The sequence below is a fragment of the Sciurus carolinensis genome, chromosome 6, assembly GCF_902686445.1.
Source record: "Sciurus carolinensis chromosome 6, mSciCar1.2, whole genome shotgun sequence".
Lineage (NCBI taxonomy): Eukaryota > Metazoa > Chordata > Mammalia > Rodentia > Sciuridae > Sciurus > Sciurus carolinensis.
Genome location: NC_062218.1, coordinates 42065720 through 42090336, shown reverse-complemented (window position 1 = coordinate 42090336; position 24617 = coordinate 42065720). Strand labels below are relative to the sequence as shown.

Below are 24617 nucleotides of genomic sequence, written 5' to 3'. Positions count from 1 at the left end.
AAATATCTTGCTAAAGATATCATGGTTCTTTTACTACCAACTCAGAGGGGAAAACAATTTTCTGCTGTCACTCACGTTTCCCATCCACTCACTATTCCATACTAAGAAGCACATGAAGAAGCAGTGATGGGCTATCTTTGCTATGCATCCCAGGGATGAAATTACAGCTCACAGAAGGCAGAAAGATTAGAGGTGACAGGCCCTCTGCAGTTTTCACAGCTGTGTTTCCACTGGGTGAGATAGGGTCAGGGGTGGAGACTAGAATGGGGACTGTTGAGGGAACAGAGCCAAGTAACAGATTCCCAGTTGGCAACAGGCTCTGATCACTTGGCCAGAAGCCACCTATGTGCCCTACAGCTCTGCGGAGCAGCCAGGATTCTCGGCTTCCAACTCTTCTAGGAAATTAGCAATGATGGTGCTTCTCTGGGTTTGATATTGTCTAGTCTTTCCCTATTCAAGCTGAAAACAGTCCCAATATGAATCCAAGAGAGAGGGAAGAGCTGACGGGATGAAAGCTGGATTTCATCCTATTTATCTGTATCACTTGAGTCCTGAATACATGAAATGCTCAAATATGTTTATTTGAACAGAGTATAACTAATTATATTAAGAACTTAATCATTAACTTACCTGAAAAAAAATATTTCTCTCCTCTGAGCCTTGATTTCCAAGTCTGTTAGTACAAATGATAACAATGATCCTTGGGATGTTAGGAAATTGAAATGAGATGCTGCATGTGAATACCATCTGAGAACTCTAAAGCACTCTGGCATATAAAGGATAAAAGATAGAAAACTGTCTCAATATGGAAATTTCTCAAATAGGCTCAGTGTCCATTTTGTTATTAATATTCTTCTGTTTCACAAAACATGTGCAATTTACATTGTAAGAATATAGGCATTTCTACTTACAGGTAATATGTTCATTCTTAAAAGCAACCTCATGTTTTCTACAAAATCACTAATAAAAATAAGAGAGCTTGTGGTAATAATAGATTTGGGATAGGCAACTCAAAACTTATACCTTTTTATACCTTGGATCTTTTTAGTCCAAGAATTAACAAAGCCAACAACAACCTATATAAAAATACTAATATGATTTTAAAGTTATATTAAGTGCTAAACAAATAAAAGCTATGCTAAGTGTAAGACTTCAATGGAGAAGAGTAAGAAAATGTTGAGGCTGCAGAGATACAGGAATAAGGGCAAAATGAACTAAGTTTGGAACCAACCCTATAATAAATCCTTCAAGAAATCACAAACAGCAAGCAATCATGAAATTCATCTGGAAGAATAAGAAACCCAGAATAGCTAAAGCAATCCTTAGCAGGAAGAATGAAACAAGGAGTATTGCAGTACCAGAACTTCAACTATACTACAAAGCAATAGTAACAAAAACAGCATGGTATTGGCACCAAAATAGACAGGTCAATCAAAGGTACAGAATAGAGGACACAGACACAAACCCAAATAAATACAATTTTCTAATACTAGACAAAGGGGCCAAAAATATGCAATGGAGAAAAGATAGTCTCTTCAACAAATGGTGCTGGGAAAACTGGAAATCCATATGCAACAGAATGAAATTAAACCCCTATCTCTCACCCTGCACAAAAATCAACTCATAATGGATCAAGGACCTTGAAATCAGACCAGAGACCCTGCATCTTATAGAAGAAAAAGTAGGTCTAAATCTTCACCTTGTTGGCTTAGGATCAGACTTCCTTAGCAGGACTCCCATAGCACAAGAAATAAAAGCAAAATCAATATCTGGGATAGATTCAAACTAAAAAGCTTTCTCTCAGCAAAGGAAACTATCAGCAATGGGAAGAGAGAGCCTACAGAGTAGGAGAATCTTTGCCACTCATACTTCAGATAGAGCACTAAATTCCAGAATATATAAAGAACTCATAAAACTCTACACCAAGAATACAAATAACCCAATCAACAAATGGGCTAAGGATATGAACAGAAGATCTACAAGCAATCAACAAACATATGAAAAAACGCTCACCATCTTTAGTAATAAGAGAAATGCAAATCAAAACTACACTAAGATTCCATCTCACCTCAATTAGAATGGCGAATATCAAGAATACAAGCAACAATAGGTGTTGGAGAGGATGTGGGGAAAAAGGTACACTCCTACATTGCTGGTGGGGCTGCAAATTAGTGCAGCCACTCTGGAAAGCAGTGTGGAGAGTCCTTAGAAAACTTGAAAAGGACCTACCATTTGACCCAGGTATCCACTCCTCGGCCTACACCCAAAGGACTTAAAATCAGCATACTACAGAGATACAGCCACATCAATATTCAGAGCTGCTCAATTCACAATAGCCAGACTGTGGAAACAACCTAGATGCCCTTCAACTGATGAATGGATAAGGAAACTGTGGTATATATACACAATGGAATATTACTCAGCTATAAAGAATAATAAAATTATGGCATTTGCAGGCAAATGGATGAAATTGGAGAATATCATGTTAAGTGAGATAAACCAATCTCAAAAATCCAAAAGACAAATGATCTCACTGATAAGCAGATGATGACACATAATGGGGGGTGGGAGGGGGGCAAGAATGGAGGAAGAAGGGACTGTATAAAGGGAAAAGAGAGGTGGGAGGGGTGGAGGGGGAAGGAAAAAATAACGGAATGAATCAAACATCATTACTCTATGTAAATGTATGAATATGCAAATGGTATGCTGTTAATCCATGTACAAACAGAAACAACATGTATCCCATTTGTTTCCAATAAAAAAAAAAAAAAAAAGAAATCACAAACATGGGAAAACAAGCCAAGAGGAAGAACACAAGGAGAATGGGCATTGTGTACCATACTGTGTTAGTCTGTGTTTGCTGTGTCCAGTCTCAGTGTACTTGGCATTCAAGCTGGTACTTGGTGGCATAAACATTAAGGTACTGGGAAAAACTGCATCATAGTGGCTTATGTTTTATAGTAACATCATTTCCCCATTTACCAATTTTGTATGAACTAATTTGCTTTAGCTATGTGCACCAAAACAGAACCAACTGTTTATTTAAGCATTTCAGTAAGACCATTTTCACATAGAAGTGGGGAATGAGCTGTCTAGAAACTATTTTTTGTCTAACATAGTTTCCTGGAAACACAACAGACTTCCCAGTTGAGTCCATTGGACATTCTTTGAGAAACACTGATCCAAACTAAAATCCCTAGGCAGTCTAGGAATGCAAACTAAAGGCAGCTACCCTTTATATTTATGCTGTTGAATGCCATGACATTTACTGAATCTAAACATATATAAGATTGTATTTATTAACCAATGAACATTAATATTTAATATATAAGTCAGTTGAATATATAAGTCAGCGAACTGTTGTTAGGATGCATACTTTCTTTTCTGCAATGGCTATAACTGGAGGAAGATACACATGCACACACACACACACACACACACACACACACCCTACCAGCTTATGTTCTTGTCAAAATCAACTATATAAAAACAGACAATATACATTTCTTTTTAGTCCTTATGTGATTAACTTTTGAACTCAGCTCATGAACCAAGTGCTTAGATGGGTTTCTGTGGCAGTGAGGATTTGCTAACTATCACCAAAACCCATGTATTTCTCTTTATTACCCAACCTCCCTTGCAACTATGGGGGGCCATGTGGGTCGGTTTTTGTCAACAACTGATGAGCAGAAGTGATGCTCACTTCTGACCAGGGCAACTGACAGCAGGTGTGCTGTTTCCTATTTGCCACTCTCTCTTCTCTTTGGCTGTGACCTTAGAGTTATGTGTTTCCAATGGCAAAGTACAAAAGGGAGCGGGGTTATTAAACCCACACCATGTGAGAAAAAATAAAATGGGTGAAATAAAATCATTGTGGTATTAAGCCAATGATACTTAGGGTTCTTTTAAGGTAATTAATTGTTTTTATCCCATTATTACTCTTGCATGAAGCATCTGACTGTAGATATTCCCAAATTTAATAAATTCTGAATTTATAAAATTAGAATATTAAAATGATGAGAGGTTGTTTATCCTTCTAAAGTATGTGTGATGTTGGATGTTTTGTCAAGGAGAAGCAGATTCAGTGGGCTTATTATACTATTATGATAAAGGAAAAAAATGTTCTAGTTTTCTCTAATTCTCAAAATTCTCTAATGATCTAGGTATTTCATTATTTTTAATTTCTCTCTGCAGAAAGGAATCACACAAAAATTTTTCTAAAAAACATTGTTAAGGTGAAGTTAGGAAATAGTTATGAAAAGCTAAGTGCCAAGTCTAAGTGGTTAATTCTGGCAGGAAATTCTTTGCAATACAATGGTTCAGATGCTGTCAGGTACTCTATCCTTGAATGTGCTTCCCAGGAAATTCACAAAATATTCTTGTGCAGCAGAAGGAAATCCTATCCTGGATGTTCCTATAATGAGTCTAAGTCAAATTTCAAAATTTGTCTAACACATACACACACACACACACACACACACACACACACACAAAACAGTTGTGCCTATCGTGCAAATAAGCAAGGTCTGTTAGAAAATGTACAGGTGAAATGCAAACCAAGTACAATGTACCTTACATACCAGCATCTCAACTGAACATACTTAGAGAACTGCACTATTTTTTAAGTTAATAAGCCTTCATTCTAAAAGAATAAATGTACATACCAAAGTTATTCTTACATAACTGCTGACTTAATAGTTTGTGAATTTAAATGCACACACACTTTTTCCCTTAGATGACTTATATTAATTATGTTCAATTTATAAACATCCTCTATATCATGCTTTAGGTTGGGGGTCAGCAAAATGTATTCTCTGGGCCACATCCTGTCCACCATCTGTTTTTGCAAATAAAGTTTTATTAGAATACAGCCTTGGGCTGAGGAGATAGCTCAGTCAGTAGAGTGCTTGCCTCTCAAGCACAAGGCCCTGAGTTCCATCCCCAGCACCGAAAAAAAAAAAAAAAAAAATACAGCCTTATCATATCATTTACAATTGTGTATGACTGTTTTTGTCCTACACAATGGCTGATAGCCACTACAGAGATCCAATGGCCTGTAAAACCTAAAACACTTACATCTCTGACTGCAAAAGAAAAAAAAATTCAATCCTTTCTCTAAATTAAACTGCCCTTTTAACATGTATATTATAATTTCAATATACAAAGATACATATTTTAAATCTGTTAGATCTTCACAAGTCTATACCATCTTAGTTTCCTATACTTAGTTCAAAGGTGGGAAATTCTGGTAGATAAAATAACTATTTTTGATTTCACTTTTTTTGGTTTTAGTACCAGGGACTGAACTCAGGGGCTCTTGACCCCTGAGTCACATCCCCAGCACTTTTTGATTCTATTTTAGTTTTAAATTTTAAGACAGGGTCTCCCTAAGTCGTTCAGGGCCTTGCTAAGTTGCTAAGGCTGACTTTGAATTTGCGATCCTCTTGCCTGAGCCTCCTGAGCTGCTGGCATAACAGGCATGTACCACCATGCATGGAACTTTGTATTGTTTTTAACATTTGGCATACCAAAGCACAATTATATAATTCTAAAGATTTCAATTCTTCTTTGGGAAGGATATTTCTTTCTTTCTTTCTTTCTTTTTTTTTTTTTTTTTTTTTTTTTGTGGTGCTGGGGATTGAACCCAGGACCTCGTTCGTGTGAAGCAAGCACTCTACCAACTGCCCAAGAAGGATATTTCTTTACAAGTCATTTAATTTTTTGAGGGGATGATGATCTCTATCTGGTCAGGATATCAAAGGTTTAAAATTAACATTTATTTTGTATCTCCTTAAAGAAGTGACTTTAGCAAAACTTGTGACCATACTATTATGTTAATAGTCTTAGCATTTATTAGGAGTACAAAGTGCTTGCATCAAGGGTTTATAATTTAATCTTTTCCACATTTCCAGGTGGTACTATTCTCACTTTATAGATGAGACTCAGAATAGCTTAATGATGGACTAAAGTCACAAACCACTTAATGAGAGCATCCAGGTTTGGATCTGGTTCTCCTTGACCAAGCCTAGGGCACTTTCTGCTCCACCCCTTCCTTGTATTCAACCGTTTGGGTATATTAAATTCCAACTGACTTCCACAAAAAGTAAGAAAGCCAAATAAGGGAAAATACATTTTGAAAAGATTAACATCTTATTAGTTCTAAATCAGACTAAATGTTTAACAGAAAAGAATTCCTCAGATATGATTTCTCAGTGGATACCATTTAAAGCTTTAGAATGCTTCGGGTTTGAGAGGTTTCAAACTGCTCTAAACTGATTCCAAGTGGAGACAAGTTTATCCCTCCAAGTGCTTCCATCTCTCTGCTCTTTGGGGGCCAATTCTGTCAAGGCAAAGGAACCCAGCTGCTGGGTGACACTGCTTGAAAACATTACTGCAAAGAAAACCTCCACCTGCTGCAGCCAGTCATAATACAAACAGACTTTTCCTAACTATTTCTTCCCCATGATTCTGAATAAAAGTGAAAAGTCCTGGAAGAAATAAACACACTATTTCTGGAAATGTGGAGTGTTGGACGGGAGTTTTGCTGTCTTTCCCAGGAAATAATTCCTGAAGGGCTCTGGGAAGAAATGTGCAAGGCAAAGGCAGCGTGCTCTGCCCCTCTGGACGTGGCGCATGGATCTTGGTTGGTAACCAGGACCCTGGTATCTTAAAAGGAAAAGTTAGGGTGGCTGATTATGAACCCTCTCAACACTCCTTCAGCTTCAGCCCCAGGGAGCTGTTAACTGACTATCTAATCCACAAAACAGTCCATTCAGTAGCTACCCACCTCCCTACCCTTCCTGAAGGATGAAAGTTTCTAGTGCATTTATGTGGGAAGAGGGGGCAACATGAAAGATTAATGAGAGGGACTGGGGTTATAGTTCAGGGGTAGAATGCTTACCTAGCATGTATGAGGCCCTGATTTGATCTCTAGTACCACCACACACACACACACACACACACACACACAAAGCCATGGCTAGGGACAATTCCTTTGGATTAATAGAAATAAATACTAACGTCATGGTTTTAACTTCTAGCTATGAGGGCTGATGTGTTTAACTGACTCAAAGAAATCATCAATTTTCTTTATTTTCTCACCAAAAAAATGCCTTTATTTGAAAACAAGGATGTTTACTTTTATTCTGCTGGCACATTGGTTTCCTTTCAGAATTGAAAAAAATGTCCTCAGTGTTCTGGATATTTTGGGGGGACCCAGAAAGAAAAATTTCAGTATAACATATAAAATAGGTAAAATATTTTAAGCATTTACTTTGGGTCAGGCACTAGAAAAGTGTCCATAATCTCGAATAATTTTAAAAACCCTAGTAGGCTATAGGTGAGGAAACTGAAGTTTCAATAAAACAGTATTAGTGATATTGAACCCAGATGCTCCAGTTCCAGAGCCTTAGACACTGCCTAATATTGTCTTCCTGTTAAATGTTGCTTCTGCATTTAAGACTTTTTTTTTTTTTTTTGGTGTTTGTTTCTATTTAGCAATATATTTTAAACTAAGCTTCCTTCCTTAGGTTTTCAAGATCAGGAACCCATTTAGAATTACCAATTCCTAATTTTATTTTGTAAGAGAAACTCATATTACCAAATTGCATCATAAACACAAGTACTATTACCACAAAGACACCTTATAATTAGGTACTGCCTTGGAATAATATTTTAAGATTCAGGAATCATCTGGGGAAAATGTTTGATAAATAGACACCCATTTTTATCCAGATCTAGACAGACCCTTCTCCATTTATCCAACAAAACTCCAAAATTAGAACCAAGCCCAGTTCTAGGTAGGGACCTATTTACCGGTGTTCTTCCTAATATCCACCCAAGCAAAGGTCTGTCCAGCCTAGGCTAATCATAGCCAACCAAGTCAAAGAGATGAACATGAAGATGTTGCAATGCTACAGATCCAGATATATTTTATTTTATCTTATTTTATTTTTGCAGTGCTGGGGATCGAACCCAGGGCCTTGTGCTTACAAGGCAAGCACTCTACCAACTGAGCTAACTTCCCAGCCCCCCAGATATATTTTAATTTCAGATAAGTTTTTAGAAAAAGTATGTCTTATTCACTGTCCCCTTATCCACTCAACTCTTAAATTGATAACCCCAGGAAAGTTGGATAAAAGCATTTCCTATAGTCTATATATTTTTCACATAAGATCATCTCTAAATTTAAATTTTACTTTAGCATAGTAAAACTTATGGCAGATCCTGTTTTTTTAAATTTTTGTATCCTGCACAGTTTAGCATTTGGTGCTCGACAGGAAATCTGGATATATTTGGTAGCTGATACTTCTCCTCTTCATGCTTAAATTTTGGCAGCTAGATTGGAAAACAATGTTTAGGCTAAGGACAAGTATGTGTTGGGGGTGGGGAGGTACAACATCATCTTCCTCTTTCCTGCCTACCATTTCCTTCCCACCCCAATGTTAGCTGGGGAAGAACAGAGCTAAGAGATCTTACTGGCCTGAGCTGACCCCATGAAAACCTGAGACCGTGGAAGCAAAGCATTTCCTGAGTTTACTACATGCTTCTGTGATGCCTGAGGACTAATATCAAATTTCTTGCTAAGATTTTTCCCATGCTGAAAATTTAGAGATTAATTGATTTGGGGTATTTAAATAAGCCATCATTTAAAATCTACCAATAGGACTAGTTCTTAAGCTTGTGTGGGTGAATCTTTCACCCATTCCAATATCAGAATCCTTGCCAGAAAAAAGGTGAGAGAGAAGTGATTTTGTATTAATTATTGAATCAATTTATATAATGTGGTTTTTTCTTCAGGACAGATTATGAACTCTCAGTCTATTATCCTAACAAATTGGCATCTCTACTCTGATGGAAAACACAGTTAAAAACTTATTGTGAATTACAGACTGAAACTAAAGAAAAGTAAATCAGTACCGTGGGACTGCATGAAATCCTGATATAACATCAGACTCTGGACTCATACTGATTTCTGTTCCTGGCTCAGCAATAACTTCACTTTTTCCAGAAGGTGGCCAAGCTGGGATTGAACATGACAGTCTGACTTCAGGGTGCTAATACCAGTACAATGCTTGGCCTTGGCATTGTTTGGAGTGATGTTAGTTCTCTAACTTTGACTATTTTAAAGTGGTTAGTTGGTATTTTCTTTTGATTTGCCCTGCTATTATCCACATATTCTTCTTGGTTTGGGGAAGTGGGTAGAATCTCAAGCTACATGGAAATAAGAATGAGAGGAGATATAGGATAGAAGCAGAGAATAGCCCCTCATTTGGCCTGCTAGCTCATAGAATATGGCATGTAACCTCTGCATGGCCCATCTGATGTTCCCAACCATTATAGATTATTCTCAGAAGCTTGGGGTGAGTTTTAAAGTCAGGATATTAGTGATGATTAACTGGGGATGGCAGTTACATCAGTTGCACTGCCCTACACAGATGATCTCCGTAGCAGGTTTTTCACTATGCTTTCCTCTTCCGGAAATTGCTTTATCCTTTACATAAACAGAATTGGCTTCTGTTTGCAAGTGACTTAAGAGAATTGTGTTTGCTTATGACTTATGCATGGTCAAAGCACCCAGAGAAAGAAAGCCAAGCAGTAATTATAGTCAAATAATAATTAACAAGTACCTAAGAATTAAGATGTTGAAATGGACAAAACGAATAACCATTGTCTAGGTGTGTGGGACAAGCCTATAATCCCAGCAGCTTGGGAGGCTGAGGCAGGGGAATTGCAAAAGCTAGCCTCAGCAATTTAGCAAGGTGCTAAGCAATTCAGTGAGACCCTGTCTCTAAATAAAATTAAAAAAAAAGAAAGAAAAGAAAAGAAAAAAAAAAAAAAAAAAGGCAGGGGATATGGCTCAGTGGTGCAGTTCCCCTGAGTTCAATCCCTGGCACCAAAAAACCAAACCAAACCAAAACAAACAAAAAACCCAGAATAACTATTGTCTAACCTAAGAATTAGCATTACTTTTACTTGACCCAAAGTTTAAAGATGGGTCACTGCTGACAGAACTAGCCTCTGCACTGTGGGCTGCAGAAGCTTCTGGGGTTCACCTCTGGGATTCCTGTATGTTGTCAGGACCTGCTGTGGAGGGTGGGTGGTTAGCATTCTGTGTGTACTCAGTGGCACCTATGAAAGGGTCACTGTTCCTGGCATGAACTTCACAATTGAAATATGCTCTTCTGTGCTTCTGGGCATTCGCTGGTATCAATGACAAAAGTGGGGTTTTCATGTCCATGTCTCTGTGCCATAAGGTGAGACTTGCTATGCATACAGATGTAAAGACATGAAAACATTATAAAGACTGAAGATAGTCTTTACAGCTCATCTCTTGGTATGAAAACAGAAGCCTCTTCTTGCTCTGTTTTGAACAATATCAATGGGAGAGACTTTGTTAGGGATTTCTGATGAAGAGGCATTAGATAATTATTTTGTATCACACTTCCATAGCTGCTCTGGTGTTCAGGTGGTATATGTCATCAAAGACAATAGGAAAAAGGAACAAAACCAAGTTAAATTAAACACCTACAAATTTTCAGGTATTTGCATAATTATTCACATAATTTATTCCTTGTACCCCTATGAGGACAGTTTTCTCAGTTTCCCATTTTATAGATTAAAGCTCATGAAGCTACACTTGAATATCATAAAGGCAGCATGATTTGCCAAAGCTCATGGAGTCCATCTGTGGGAGAGCTAAGACGTTCTAGTCCGGAGCCTATGTTCTTAGCCCACTAGATAAGTGAAAAATATTCAAAAGCTGCTCCAGGTTCAACTAACATCTTCTCATCTGATTCAAGCTATGCAATCTCTTCCTATTCTCAACAATAATAGCTTTCTATTCTCTGTTCCATATATGATTTTTTTTGCATTCTTATTCTCTTATGGAATTTTTGCATTCTCAAAAGATTATAAGTTTCATCTTTCAAAGAGTAGGGACTTGGTTCTCTACTTTTTTTGTACTCTTACCTCACTGTATCTTGCAACATATTTGCACATAAAAGGCATCAATCAATAAATAATCATAAAATGATCAGTATTACTCCTAATTGTGCATTTATGATAATAATGCAAAACCACTGATTCCATGATAAGGCATTAAAACTAAGGACATATATTTTTATCATCAACTTTCAAAGTTGCCTTTATAAGTAGTGTCTATGTTCATTCTCTGTTCTTAAACAGAAAGTTAATTTGTATTGTGGCCACAGAGTCAACTGACCTTTTCAGTGATGGTACCCCATAGTTTAACTTGGTCACAGAAAAGTAACACTTGGGGAGTTTTTAAAATGTATAGATGACAGGCCTCCTTTTCCAAATCTGACTTGTTTGAGTTTGGCAATCAGTCACCAAAATGATATTAAAAGTCCCTATTGATTGGTGTTACCTGGTTTGAGAAAGCACTAGCTAAAGGAAAAGAACATTCCAGTAAAAACAAAGACCTGTGTTTCCTCATTGCCTATTTCTTTGGAGAAAGCAAGCAAAGTTCACAGAGAAGGAAAATAACAAAGAGAAAAGTGACAGGACTGTAACCTGGTATGCCACTGGAATGTAGCAAACTATTAAAAAATATTTGCAAACCTCAAGATTTTTGTGTACCTATTGAAAAACAATGGTTTAAACAATTGTTTTCTCACTAGTGCTCAAGTTTAAAGCCCCAACAACTTTGAAGATATGGGAGTGCTTGGCAAAGCAACCCAAATAAATGACCCTCAACTCTGGAATTTGCTCCCACTAGCAGACTGCTCTTTTTAGCAGTTAGCCAAACCCAAAGTTTGGCAGCTTTTAAAATATGGTGCAAAATAGATCTTTTTTTAAAAATCTGAGAGTCACTAAAGATTTATTTTATATGACTTGTAAAAGTAACAAGCAATTATTGTTACTCACCAAGTAAAATCAAAGATCTGCAAGAGAGATGATAAAACAGGAGTCACAGTTCTATACTCATTCTATAGGGGAAAAAAACCCAGCCTCAAAACTATGAAATCATTTCCTTAGATCACATAACCTAATAGTAGGACCTGGGTTGATCTCAGGATTCATAAGCCAGTTTTCATACAACATCCTCTGAGAATGATGTGAATGATTTTTTCTTTGTATCCAACATGGTTATTCACAACCTTACAAATGTTAATATGACAATATTTGGTAACTGTAGCAAATAGCACTTAAACTATTTTTTAACTTTTGACATGCAAAATCTAGTTGCACTAGATACAAAATCTGGTTGCACTACTTTCTTGATCCTTACAACTAAAGTTTCTAATTTACTTGAAAGGATACATGTTAACCTGGGCATAACATGCAAATCTAAGACCTTTAAGTCCATGATGAAACCATTACAAAAAATCCTTGACTTTCTCCTTATTTCCTACCTGTTTGCCTTATTTCCCATTACATTTAATTTTGACTTGAAGAACCTGCAGTAGTGAGAGATAAAGGTGAAAATAACCCCCAAGAAAATAGGAAACTTTAATTATTAAGCTCTGTTAAGTTGTAGGGAAGGAGTTGTCTCAGTTCTTCCCACTTTTGCACATTCCGCACATTATTCTATTTCCTTCCACTTCAGGCTGAGAATACCACTGAGACACAGGGGTCAGAGAACTATTCCCAGAGTTCATCCCTGCTCAGAAGATATTTTGTGTTCTTTACTCCCTTTTGCAGCAAATTTCCTTTCCTTCTATCACTCTCAGTTCACATTGGCCATTTAGTGAAATACACAAATAAAGACAGATATTACTGTTGGTTTGGGGTGTTTTTCTGAATTTTACAATGAAGGATAAAATGATGAGCAAGGAGACAGGAAAGACCCAGTGAGACTTTCTACTGTCACAGCCTCATGGCCTTTGCCAGGCCTACGCTGGCTCTCTGTGCCCACTTTATCTTGACTGCAGGACCCTCACTGGGCTTCCCTTTCCCTGACATGGCTGCCACCATCCACTCTGTCGCAGGGATCCTTTTTTTCCAAGATGGACTGTTGAGAAGACAGGTGTTTTAAGTTCCCCAGTCACTAGTCCTTTGCTTTTCTGAAAACAAACAAGATAAACTCACTTTTCAGGTTTAAACATATTGCTGTTAGTCATGAAAGAGAAATAGGAGATATCAAGAACATGGATACTACAAAGTTTTCAGAATCTTCCAAATTCCTTTCACTCATGTTCCCAAATCTGTATTTGATTCCATCTATACCTTGTCACTTATCTCTGAGTGTGGGAGATAACATGATCTCCTTTCTCCATGATGTCTTCTCCTCTCAGGTTTGTGGATTCCATTGTAATGTTTAACATGTAGATAAATTAGGACTATAAGGATGACAACATGAAAGCAAAAATGTTACCAAAGTGAACTTGAGAGTCTTAAAAAGGAATGCTCTCAGGTACCTTTGCACCACCTCTCCAGAGTAATGGAAGGTGGACATGGGCTTCTGTAATTCACCAGGTTCAGCTCCGGCAGCACCTTCTCACTGAGGCCATGTGGAGTGAGGAGTCCTTGTGAGGTCCCAGATTCCCATGCTAATCGAATTGCTGTGATGTTTACCATCTATTCCCATCCTAGGTGGGCTTTCCTGAGAGGAAGGGATGGTGAACTCTTCCCTTTGGATTGCTGGGGGCTAGAAGAATGCTTGCACTTGGTCAATGGTTTTCAGAAGAAAGTGAGGTGGACTCTTCTCTAGTAGGATATAAATAATACATCAGGGAATGGACCAGGGGGTTTCAAAGCTGAGTTTGGGTGTCAGTGCTAATGCTTAGAGAGAAACTGTCTCTTACCCCAGCCAACTCCCAGTGTGCATTAGTGACAAGAAGATGGGTAAAAAATTGGAATGGTATGGATCAAACAGGAACGTAGACTGTGTGAAAAACTCCTGTGTATGTCTTTCATCCAGGTGCCAATGCTCTCTGAGCCTCAGTTTACATCTATATCATGAAGTGACAACATTGGATGATACATAATGCTCTTTCAGCTATTTAACATTTTTTGATTCTAAGTGATTCTGAGCCATCTATTCCAATGTACTTTAATCTTCTTCTTGACCTCACTGAGAAAAAAAAGACATCTACCATTGTCAACAACACTCTTGTGGAGGAAAAATAACCATAAATTATGGTTAGAGGATCAAATGAGCTGAAACACAGATTAAAATATGTTTTATATCCATGGAACAATTTTTCACAATGGTGTCAAACAAAAAGTTCTAGTCAGTGTTTATACTAGGACTTGATGAAAAATTCCAGACATAAAACTTCTGGAACTTAGAGTTGAACTTAGAAGGACCTCCCACCTCTGAATAAATTTTACATGTAAAATCTGTTAGAACTTTTTTCCTTAACAGGAATTCATCCTTCAACAATTGTTTGAGCTTTCTTATTGAGCATATTACAGTATGGGATAACTGGCTATCTGGGACTGTCATCCTAGACATAACAGATAGCTAAAGATTTCTTTAAGTACCATTATCTTTTAATAATTTTAGACAGAGGGCTAGGGTATAGCTAAGAGGTTGCTTGCTTGTCTAGCAAGTGTGAGGTCCTGGGTTCAATCCCCAGCACATAAACAATAATAATTCTGGAAGAAAATCATTTTGAAAGACATTTCATTTCCTTAATTTCTTTAACAGAATATGCTGACTTTAATTCATTTTTTCCCTTGATTTGAATACTAGTTTCTATATCACAGTAGTGTCCACAGGTCCCAGAGAAACATTCTAAGCCCTAGGCTTTGTTCTTTTGATGATGATTCACCTGAACTGTGGATGTCATTTCTGATAGCTATGACTTTCCTTTCAGCTTGGCTATGTGTGATCATCTCTCCCTAATATCAAAATTTCCTGACTACGAGAAGGAAAAGGGTTCTAAATTTATCTTTGTGTACCCCAGGGATCACAGTTGTAACCACTTAAGGTGCTTAGTTAATAAATGTTGAAAAAATGTTTGTTGAAATAACGTATGCCTCGATTTTGTAGGTTTAACTTTTTTTAAAAATCAAGCTTGCTAAAACTAGATGCAAAATAACAATAAGTTAATATTGGGTAAAAGTTTGAGGCACTTGCTTTAATACACATTATACCTATATTTTCTAATAATCAGCTATGTTCTATACAAAGTGTCAACATAGAGTTCCTGATTTTCCACAAGACATGCCTAAATGATAATGGTAGATATATAAAAACACACAAAGTGAATATTTAAGCTTTGGTTAATTATATAAAATTTCCTGTTACCAAATAATGTAGCAATAATTTTCTAGGCACAACTTTGACCTATTACAAACAGCAAACTGAGAAATGGAATGGAATTCTTACACTTTTTAAAGGGAGTGGATTTTTAGGGCACTTCATTACACTCACTAGCAACATGATTTGGAACAAATTATTCTATCAGTTTTAATTTCAGTTTTCTCATCTGAAAATAGTAACTACAATAAAAAATCTTTCTCATGAAGTTCTTGGAAGAATTAACTAATGCATTTTAAAGCCCTTACCACAGGTCCTGGCACTTAAGCACATACTTAAGTATGTTTTTATTATAATACTTTTATTATAATACGTTGTCCGTGCTCTGAGTGGGGGCAGGGGTGTCAATACTGGGCATAGCCAGGCACTATGACTGCCAAGACATTTTTCTCTTGTATTTGCTGCCTGGCAGATACTGCCCCTGTCTCAGTATCAGTTATTTTGAAACTAAATATATCCCCCAAATCAAGATAGGCTCTAAGGTCTCTAACATTATAGAGAACAAGCTTTTCATTAAACTAGCATTCTAAAGAATGGTGGTGTAAACGTGGGCAATCTTAAGGGATCATGAAAAGGGAAATTAAATGAAGATTGGTGACCCAAGTCCCCATAATTTATCATAAATGTTACAATCTGAACAGCTAGCACCTGGAAATATAGGAACTTCCATATCAAAGTCAATTATTAAAAATTAAAATACTTTATAAAAAGCAAAAAATACAGCTTCGAATTTGTATAAAACTGAAGTACTGGAATACAGAAGTGAATTTTCCTTGAGGAAACTCATTAGTTTCTCAATTTGAATTAAGAAATTCACAAGATATGAATTTCCTTCCCAGTGTTATCAGAACAGACTATATACTATTACTTAAAATAGGGAAATTACTTAAAAATAAATAAGTTATCTTACATGTTACTATGCTTGGAAATCTTTAAAGAACACTCTAAAACACATAGATGAGAATATGCATGTTGATATCAAAAATTCCCCAAACTGAAATCTTGCTATATAAAGAAAAACATTGAATGAGTTTGATAATTTGTGCTCCAACTTAACATATATCTTTTGTCCACTTTTTTTTTCATTGTGTAATTGGAATTAATCTTTTTATAGAGCTTGGGCATCTTCTTTTTTATTTCCAAGTGTAGTTTACCTGCTACTTGATAACTATATTAAGAAATTCTCATTCTCCTTGTTACATTCCAAGACTATTATTATGTACTTTATTTTCCAACATCTTAATTAGCTGCATTGTGGACCTTGGAATCTTTTCTAAATAAGGTATATTTAATATCAACAATATTATATTTGTATCTTAACTCCTTTAAAATATTTTTGACTTTTTAATAATATTTTGCACTAAACTTCTCAAAATTAACAATGAATTAGTAGTACACATGTACATTCAGAAAATCTTATTTAGCCTTTTTCTAAAATACTAAATCTCCTAGAACACAATCTAAAGCTGACAAGTTATATACTAATATCGTTAGGAAGAAACCTTTTTCATTTAGGGTTTTATAAACTTTATTTGAAACAGTGGTAATTTTATAAGTTGATTGTCAACTCTTCACTTTAGGTGTTCTTCATTCTAGTGGATTAATTTACTGAAAAATATATGTCAGCAAAATTGTAGCCAATCAAAAGGTAATTTTAAAGCAAGTATTTTCAAACCTTAAGAAAGATGCAACTAAAACTTTGAAAAATTTATGCCACAGTCCTGACACTGGTGGTTCTGTAGGGAGTCAAAGACAAAGTGAGGAGAACATCTTTTTGGTGAGGGGAATTATTGGTGCCATGTTAGGAGAGGAGCAAGACCAAGCTTTGATAGCCTGAATGAGTTGCCGTTTGCTATGTCTGAGAATTCTGAATAAAGCTTTCTGTAAATTCAATCTTCACTTTAATCTGCATTCTTTTTTAATTTATATTTTTTAAAAGGCTAGTTTGAGAAGACCTGACTGAAGAGGTAATATTTGAGCAAAACCCTGAGTAAGCTAGTATGTAGAAGTTGGTGGAGCATTCCAAGATGTCTCACAGGCCCTTCAAACTGAACTAATATTCCTTCCAAGCCAGCTACTCCTCCTGTATTGCCTTTATCAGTTGTGCCATCAGCTCTCCCACTATTCAAGGAAGAAACCTAAAAATTTACCTTTAGACCCATTCTTTTCACAACTTTGAATAACGATCTGCAGTTCAAGTCTTGGATTCTATTTAATATCGCCTAATAACTTTTTTATTCCTATTGCAAGAAACATTGCTACTGCCTTTTTTGTTTTTTCAGACCATCATCATTTTTCTCTCAACTTTTTTTTAAATGTGCATTCTTTCAAAGTCTTCCTGACTCCAGTATCACTTCCTCCAGTCAATTCTTGATGTAGACAAACAGTGATAATTGTGAAATACAGTTTATTATAACATTCTCTTGCTTAAACACAACAGTTGTTTCTCATTATGGTCAAACTCAAACTCCTTATTGTGGGTGGCATGGAGAGTGTACTTAGTGATAAGTACACCTGTCCTCCCAGTCTTCCCACATGACTTCTCCAAGTTTCTTCTCACCATTTTAGGTAAGTTTACTGGTTCTTGCTCTATAAAGTTCCTCCTAAAAGTGACCCACCCTTTCAACACTACCCTTTTTCACAGTATATACAAATTACTTGAACTGGTTTGTTTAATGTTTCTCCTTTTCAAGTGCAGACTAATGAATAGTTCAAAGGGGAAGCTAAAAAAAAGTGGATGAAATTAAATATATCACTTTTAATGATTGATGTAATATAAATATGGACATCCTATAAGGCAAAAGGGTTCCTCTCTTCTCAAATCCTCAGAATCACTATAGAAACTCTTCTTTAACTTGTAATCCAACATATTCTGATACTAAGTACAGTCATATTTGTAAGGAAATCCATATGATTTAAAGATACAATAATCCTTCCCCAACTAAGGGCTTCTATGGAGGATTTATGTATATGCTATTTTATCTGTTTACTTGTTTTTTTGCAAAAGAGAGAATTTTAGTTCCAAAATATAGAAATTTGCAGTAATTATAAGTCAGTTCTATTAAGGAACATTTAAAGTTGAGAGAACTAGTATGAAAACCAAAAAAGGAAACTAAATTTAGTGACTGAAAGTAAGACAAGAAGTGAAATTAGCTTTATAAACTATTCAATCATACCTGACAGCAAAAAGATCCAACTTCCTTATTAAGGGGTAATGAAGGCAAAACAGTCATAAAATCAGCAAGTTATTTAACATATAAATGGGGGCCAGGAATAGCAAAATAAAATTTGATATGTTATATCCACAGTAAAGCAAAAAGATCTGCATTTTTTAATTCATTGAGTCTAGTGGGGGTAGCAAATCTTTATGTACACAAAAACTGGATGGAAATTTACAGTACAACTTTAGAGAAGGTTGTTATTGAACAATTCATCACACATTCCTTGATATTAATGAACATCAGTTGGAATTATACTGATTGACAGTTCATTTTGATTTTTCATAAATTACTAGAATTATTAACTTCATTTGCTTTTATCATCATGTTGATATTTCCCCCATCATCAATTAAGAATTATACTCTTGGCGATGATATAAAGTGTGACTTTTTTGAAAATAGGAATTAACCAGGCATGGTGGCTCATGGCAGTAATCCCAGCAATTTAGGACTCTGAGGTAGGAGGACCACAAGATTGAGGCTGGCCTGTGCAATTTAGCAAGATCCTTTCTCAAAATAAAAAAATAAAAAGGGCTGTGATTGTAGCTTACTGGTAGAGCACCCTTGGGCTCAATCCCTGATACCCCCCACCAACCCACACACACAAATTCATGTACATAATAATAAGCTTCTATTTAGAGGTTTCATGGATCCTTGAGTATGGACAGCTGTTTTGAAAGACCTTAAAAGTGAAATTTGTTTTTCTCTATGGCTAGAGATTTCCTAGCACTAGGAAACATTAAGTATTGCCTCTGTATGTATCATATTTATTATGTAAAGCAATCACCTGGAGATGTTGGTACAAGTACATTCTGAGTTGGGAAGTCTAGACCAGAATTCTGGATCCTAGTTTTAATTTTCATGGATGCTATTTGTCCATGGACTTCATTTTCAAATACTATGTTCCGAATTAGTGGTTTTTTATTTTTATTTTTTTTTAGGTGCAGATGGACACAATGCTTTTGTTTATTTACTTTTATGTGGTGCTGTGAATTAAACTCAGTGCCTCACACCTGCTAGGTATGCTTTCTACCACTGAGTCACAACCCCAGACTCTCAGGTTCTTGATGCCTATTAGAATCACTTGAGTAGCTGTAAAGCAAACTAACAAAACACAAAGACAAACCCCAGCATTCTAGGGGTGAAAAGTTATTTAATTAGACTGGGGTGCAGTCTGGGCATGGAGTTATTTTTTTTTTTTTTTTTTGGTACCAGGGACAATTAATCACTGACCCATTTCCCCAACCCTTTTTTTCTTGGTTCCAGGATTCAACCCAGGGGCACTTAACCATTGAGCAACATCCCCAGCCCTTTTTTGTATTTTATTTAAAGACAGGGTCTCGATAAGTTGATTAGGGCCTTGCTAAGTTACTGAGGTTGGCTTTGAACTTGCCATTCTTCTACCTCAGCCTCCCAAGCCTGTGGGATTACATGTATGCCCCACCATCCCCAGTTGGACATGGAGAATTTAAAGAGCTCTCTAAGTGAAGCAAACTTTTCAGAATCTATGGCCTAAACTGTATTTCCTAGATTTATTAATTTCATCTCAGTACTGCATAGATCTTTATATTAAGATGCCCCCAAATTTTGAAATTCTTACTGATTATCAGATTGTCACTTTAATAATCTTAGTGGCTTCTTTCTATATTCCTAAATTATTTAATAAAACTTTTATACTTTATTTATGGAATTATAATGAAATGACAATGAATTCTTTTTAGATTAGGAGGTGGATATATAAAAATACAAACATCTGATTTTAAAGTATATGGACGTGTCAGTTGCCAACATTAGATGAAAAGGTTCAGACTAGCTAGGAGTTTATAAAAAATAATCCCCAAACCCGTTATAAGATGAGGAAGGATGACAGACACAAGCAAAAGTTTACTTAGTAACCCTATTTGAGGTAGGAATCATTGATCCAGGAGTTACAAAGTGAATTATCACTCTAAGATCTTTCCTAATTATTTTTCTAAGTTGAGGTTTGTAAAAGGTCAAAATTCAATTCCACTCTGAAAGCTCCTTCTATAACTCTTAGAAATGCATATTCATAATACTTAATAAAAGCTAGGGGCAGTGGCACACCTGTACTCCCAGCTACTTGGGAGGATGAGGTAGGAAAATAACAAGTTAAGAATCTAGCCTGGACAGATCAGTGAGACCTGCCTTAAAATAAAAAAAAGTAGAAAGGGCTGAGGATGTGGCTTAGTAGAAGAGTGCCCCTGGGTTTGATTCCTAGCACTGAAAACAAAACAAAACAAAACAACAAAAAACCACTTAATACAAATAATATTTTAAACTCTGAGCTATCACAGAAATCCCCTAATTACAGTAAGGAACTGCTGTGCACAAATATGACTGACTCAAACTTTCTGAATATGCTTAAAACCTAAAATAGTACAGTAAGATTGTGAAAGCACAGACTAATTCCACAAATTAAAGACAGAATTAAGTGTAACTTTGACAAGCCAAAATAAGTAAATAAACAAATAAGGTAAGTGTGGCAGTGTTTCAATGTGAAGATCTGAAATGTAAATTGGGGACTATTTCCAGCTTTGCCACTGGTTAGCTACCTAACAACCCAGTCACCTATCTTAGTCTTATTTAAAAAAACAGTCCCCAAAGAGATTATCTGAAAGTCCCTAGATTAACTCCATGATCTCAAAAGGACAGATTAAGTATTCCTCTAAAGCAAGTATGATTAATCCTAACAATGAACAAGCACCACGAGTTATTTTTAATATGATTAGTTTAACAAATCTATTCTAAAAAATACCATTTTAAACTTGTCTTAAAAGTTTACAAATTGTTTGGCTATCAGTTAAAATAGGAAATGCATTTATGTCTAAAAAAAATGGAGTGTGTCGGGAGGTGGGTAAAAAAGGATCATTAAATGCAATGCAAGAACACCATGCAGAATTAAAATAAACAATGAAAACTTCAGATGAGATAAAGTAGCTTTCTTTCATAAGGAAATCTAATTCAAAGTATGCAAATGTGAGATTTTATGATCTATCCCCAGAATGAGTATTCTTATTAGATATACAAAAATTTGTTTCTAAGTACATGTAAATATCCTGATTAATAAATATAAAACATGGAGCTTATTTAAGTTTATTGTTTAGTTTAAATACATGTTCTGAAAACCATATAATAATCTAGTGTGACCAAATATGCAAGAAATCCCAGTATGAATCAAAAAGTCTTGCACTCTTGCAGCTTTCTGTTAAAGGATGCTGAAAAAAAAATGTAACAATGGAGTGAGACACAGCTTGTCTCAATCATTAATTAGTCTTCATCAGAACTGGAATCATCCTCTTGGTCAGAAAGTTCAGGAACAGGAAAGCGAAGAATGGCGGCTACTCCAGTCAGTTGGCTGAGCTGTTCCCCAGATACATGAAGGCTAGAGAATATCCTAACAGTTCCTGCATTCTCTTTCACACTGTCCACCAGCCTTACATACCGGCTGCGTGTGGCTACATCCTGGTGTCTGAAGAGCTCATCACTGATGAGCAGTGTGTCAATAGCCATTGCTTCATTGGCCTTCTCCACTTGCTTGAGTCCATAGAAAGCTCGGTCAGGTTCATGTTGTAACATTTTATAGAAGTCATCCAAGGCTTTAACTTCCCCAGCAGCTTTAGTGTCTGAAAGGCGGCTAGCTACAGTAGGGTCACAAAGGGCCTCTTTCAGGGAGTACTTGTGTCCAGAGGAGGCATGTACCTAGAATCACAATTATAAAAGACAAAAGAATCTCTGAAAGCATCCTTTATGCAGCCCATGATTACCTTAAGCCAAAAGCATTAATATGTATGTATGCATATATATAGTATATGCACATATTTTACATGCATATATATGTGTGTGTACATATGGACTTCAGCAAAACTTACTATAATGCTAGATTTTAAGCAATTCTCTTTTCATTACCTCATTTACAATCCCAGCTAAATAGAATTTCTCCCCTTTCACTTTTCCCAGTTTTAAAACTTTAGGAGCAGTTTATATCAATCCCTTTGCCCATTCTTAACTATCTCTGGGTAAAAACATTTTACCTGAAGGAATTTGGACCGGTTTTCCAGGAGAACTTTGTTGTCTGTCTTCACTGCTTGTTGAAACATGTAGTCGCAGAACTGTTCCCGCACAAATCCTGGGCTGGCCACCAGGACACACTTTACAACATCGAAGTTTATGTGGCGCTGTATGGCCTGGACCACCTGTTCATAGAACCGCTCCAAAGCTCGATCATGCTGGGAGCAGTTGCCTTTCCTTTTTCTAGGGATGTTCACCTCCACCTTGGCACGAGTGAGGGTCATGCTGGGAGTGACTAAGCAGATATGGGCGAGGCCTTCCTGCATGACCACAGCTGCCACATCAGCACTCCAGGCCGGGTCACAGGCCTGCTCAATGCGCTCCAGAACCACACTATCCCACTGTTTCTTGGCCAGGGTGAACTGGCGGTTGGGCTCCAGCTCGATGGTGTGGTAAGCTCCCATCTTGACATACTCATTCTCTTGGATATTGGTCCCTTTGACCCGCAGCTGGCAGGCTTGAGAGTCAAAGTCGATGGCTTCCACGCAGAGAGTGAGCGTAGTACGGACGCGGTTGCTTCCCACGCTGCCTGTGGAGGACTCGGTCTGTACCTTACGGATAGTGGAGGCGCGAAGGCTGTCGCCCACCTGTACTAGATTGTAAGTGTGCCACATGTCCTCAGGTTCCTCAGGGACCAGGGTCACCTGCCCCGCATTGTCCTTCTCAATGTCCTTCCTCACGAGCTTCATGGCCTTAGCAGAGGCTCACTAACAGAATAAGGTGAACTGATGGGGTCCCCAAAGCGAAAGGGGCGAGGGGCGGGGGGAAAGGGCGACTAGGCCAGGAAGGGGGCGGGGTCCGGTTTCTAAGGGCACTTGCCGGGAGGGAAGGAAATACTCTAGCTCTGACTCATACTGCCGAGAGGGACACTTACTTTAGCCCTTCCTGTCTTAGTCTCCCCACGCGGCGCGCCGAGAGCGCCCGGCAGACACGGCAGGGAACCAGAAACTCTCGGTACTGCAGCCGTCAGCTCCGAGCAAGTGGCTGACGCAAAGAGAGCGCATGCGCAGCCCGCGTCCCGCCTCTCGGCGCACGTTTTACGTCCTCAACGAAGAGGCGGGGCCGCGGTTGGCGCGCGCAGGCGTTCTGAGTCGGGCTGCGCCTTAGCGTAAACTTTCTTCGGAAAGGTGCACGGAGACTTTGGTGGTGACGCTTTTGTTTTAACGCTGACCTTGGACATCCTAAGTTTTCCCTTCCATCCCTGTTTGTGAAGAATTGAGTATGTGAGTGCAAATATATATTGTTAGCTGGGCGCATTTGTCACTGCCCAGCGTTCCTCCCTGGGCGTAAATTCAGTTTCAAAATTTATCTAACAGTAAAAGGAGGTCTCAAAAGTTGCGGACTTGACCCCAGAAGTCCAAATTATGGTCAGTTTTGCTCATTCCTTATCCGCATTCAGACGTGACACGCCTGTTGGAACTGGTATTTCCAGAAGCGATTTCTAAACGATTGCGTCTGGGTTTTGAGCAACGTGCCCAGCTGTTTTCTGCGCTTAGTTACCCATGTCTGCATGATCTAATTAACCCAGATGTTAAAGCACTGATCCCAGAGAAACAGAGAGAGAGAGAGAGAGAAGAAACTATGTGTGGAATTTACCCCTGGGTGGACCCCTCAGTGGCTTGACCTGATGTCCTGGGAATCCCAGAATCCAAAGTTGGCACTCAGTAGCCTGTGAAATGTTTAGGGTGGGGGTTGGGTAGCAGTGGTTTAGCACGCGAGGAAGCTAGGCTAAAAGCTGAGGATATGGGAATTGGAGGTCAACTGATCTACCGCTTATGACAGACACAGAATGAATAGCTACAGACTTGCTGTTAAGAAATTGATTAAGACTACCATTTTTTAAAATTGGAGAGTGGGAGTGGGTTTGCCCCTTAAGAAGACCGACACGTAGGAAAAAAAAATCACCAGTTTTCTTGAGAATTAAGATGGAATGGAGAGCAGAGAAGTCCTGCACACATTTTCTTATTATCTTTCCTATCTTTTGTGTATGTATTTTAAGGCAGAGCTCACTAGTCAGAACTGGAGAGACAGATAAAAGGAAGAATCTGAGTTTGGTACAAAACTTGATAATTTTTATT

The 24617-nt window shown here is 37.4% G+C and overlaps 2 protein-coding genes across 2 annotated transcripts in view; both read right to left on the bottom strand.

The window, feature by feature from the left end:
- Itga1 (integrin subunit alpha 1) overlaps positions 1–24617 on the bottom strand; it is a 152248-nt gene that overhangs the window by 117662 nt on the left and 9969 nt on the right. The window lies entirely within an intron of this gene.
- On the bottom strand, positions 19614–23700 carry Pelo (pelota mRNA surveillance and ribosome rescue factor). The gene is made up of 2 exons (XM_047554871.1): positions 22503–23700; positions 19614–22170 (listed from the first exon to the last, which is right to left on the bottom strand). The coding sequence occupies exons 1-2, from the start codon at positions 23226–23228 to the stop codon at positions 21739–21741; spliced, it is 1158 nt and encodes a 385-aa protein (XP_047410827.1). The 5' UTR covers positions 23229–23700; the 3' UTR covers positions 19614–21738.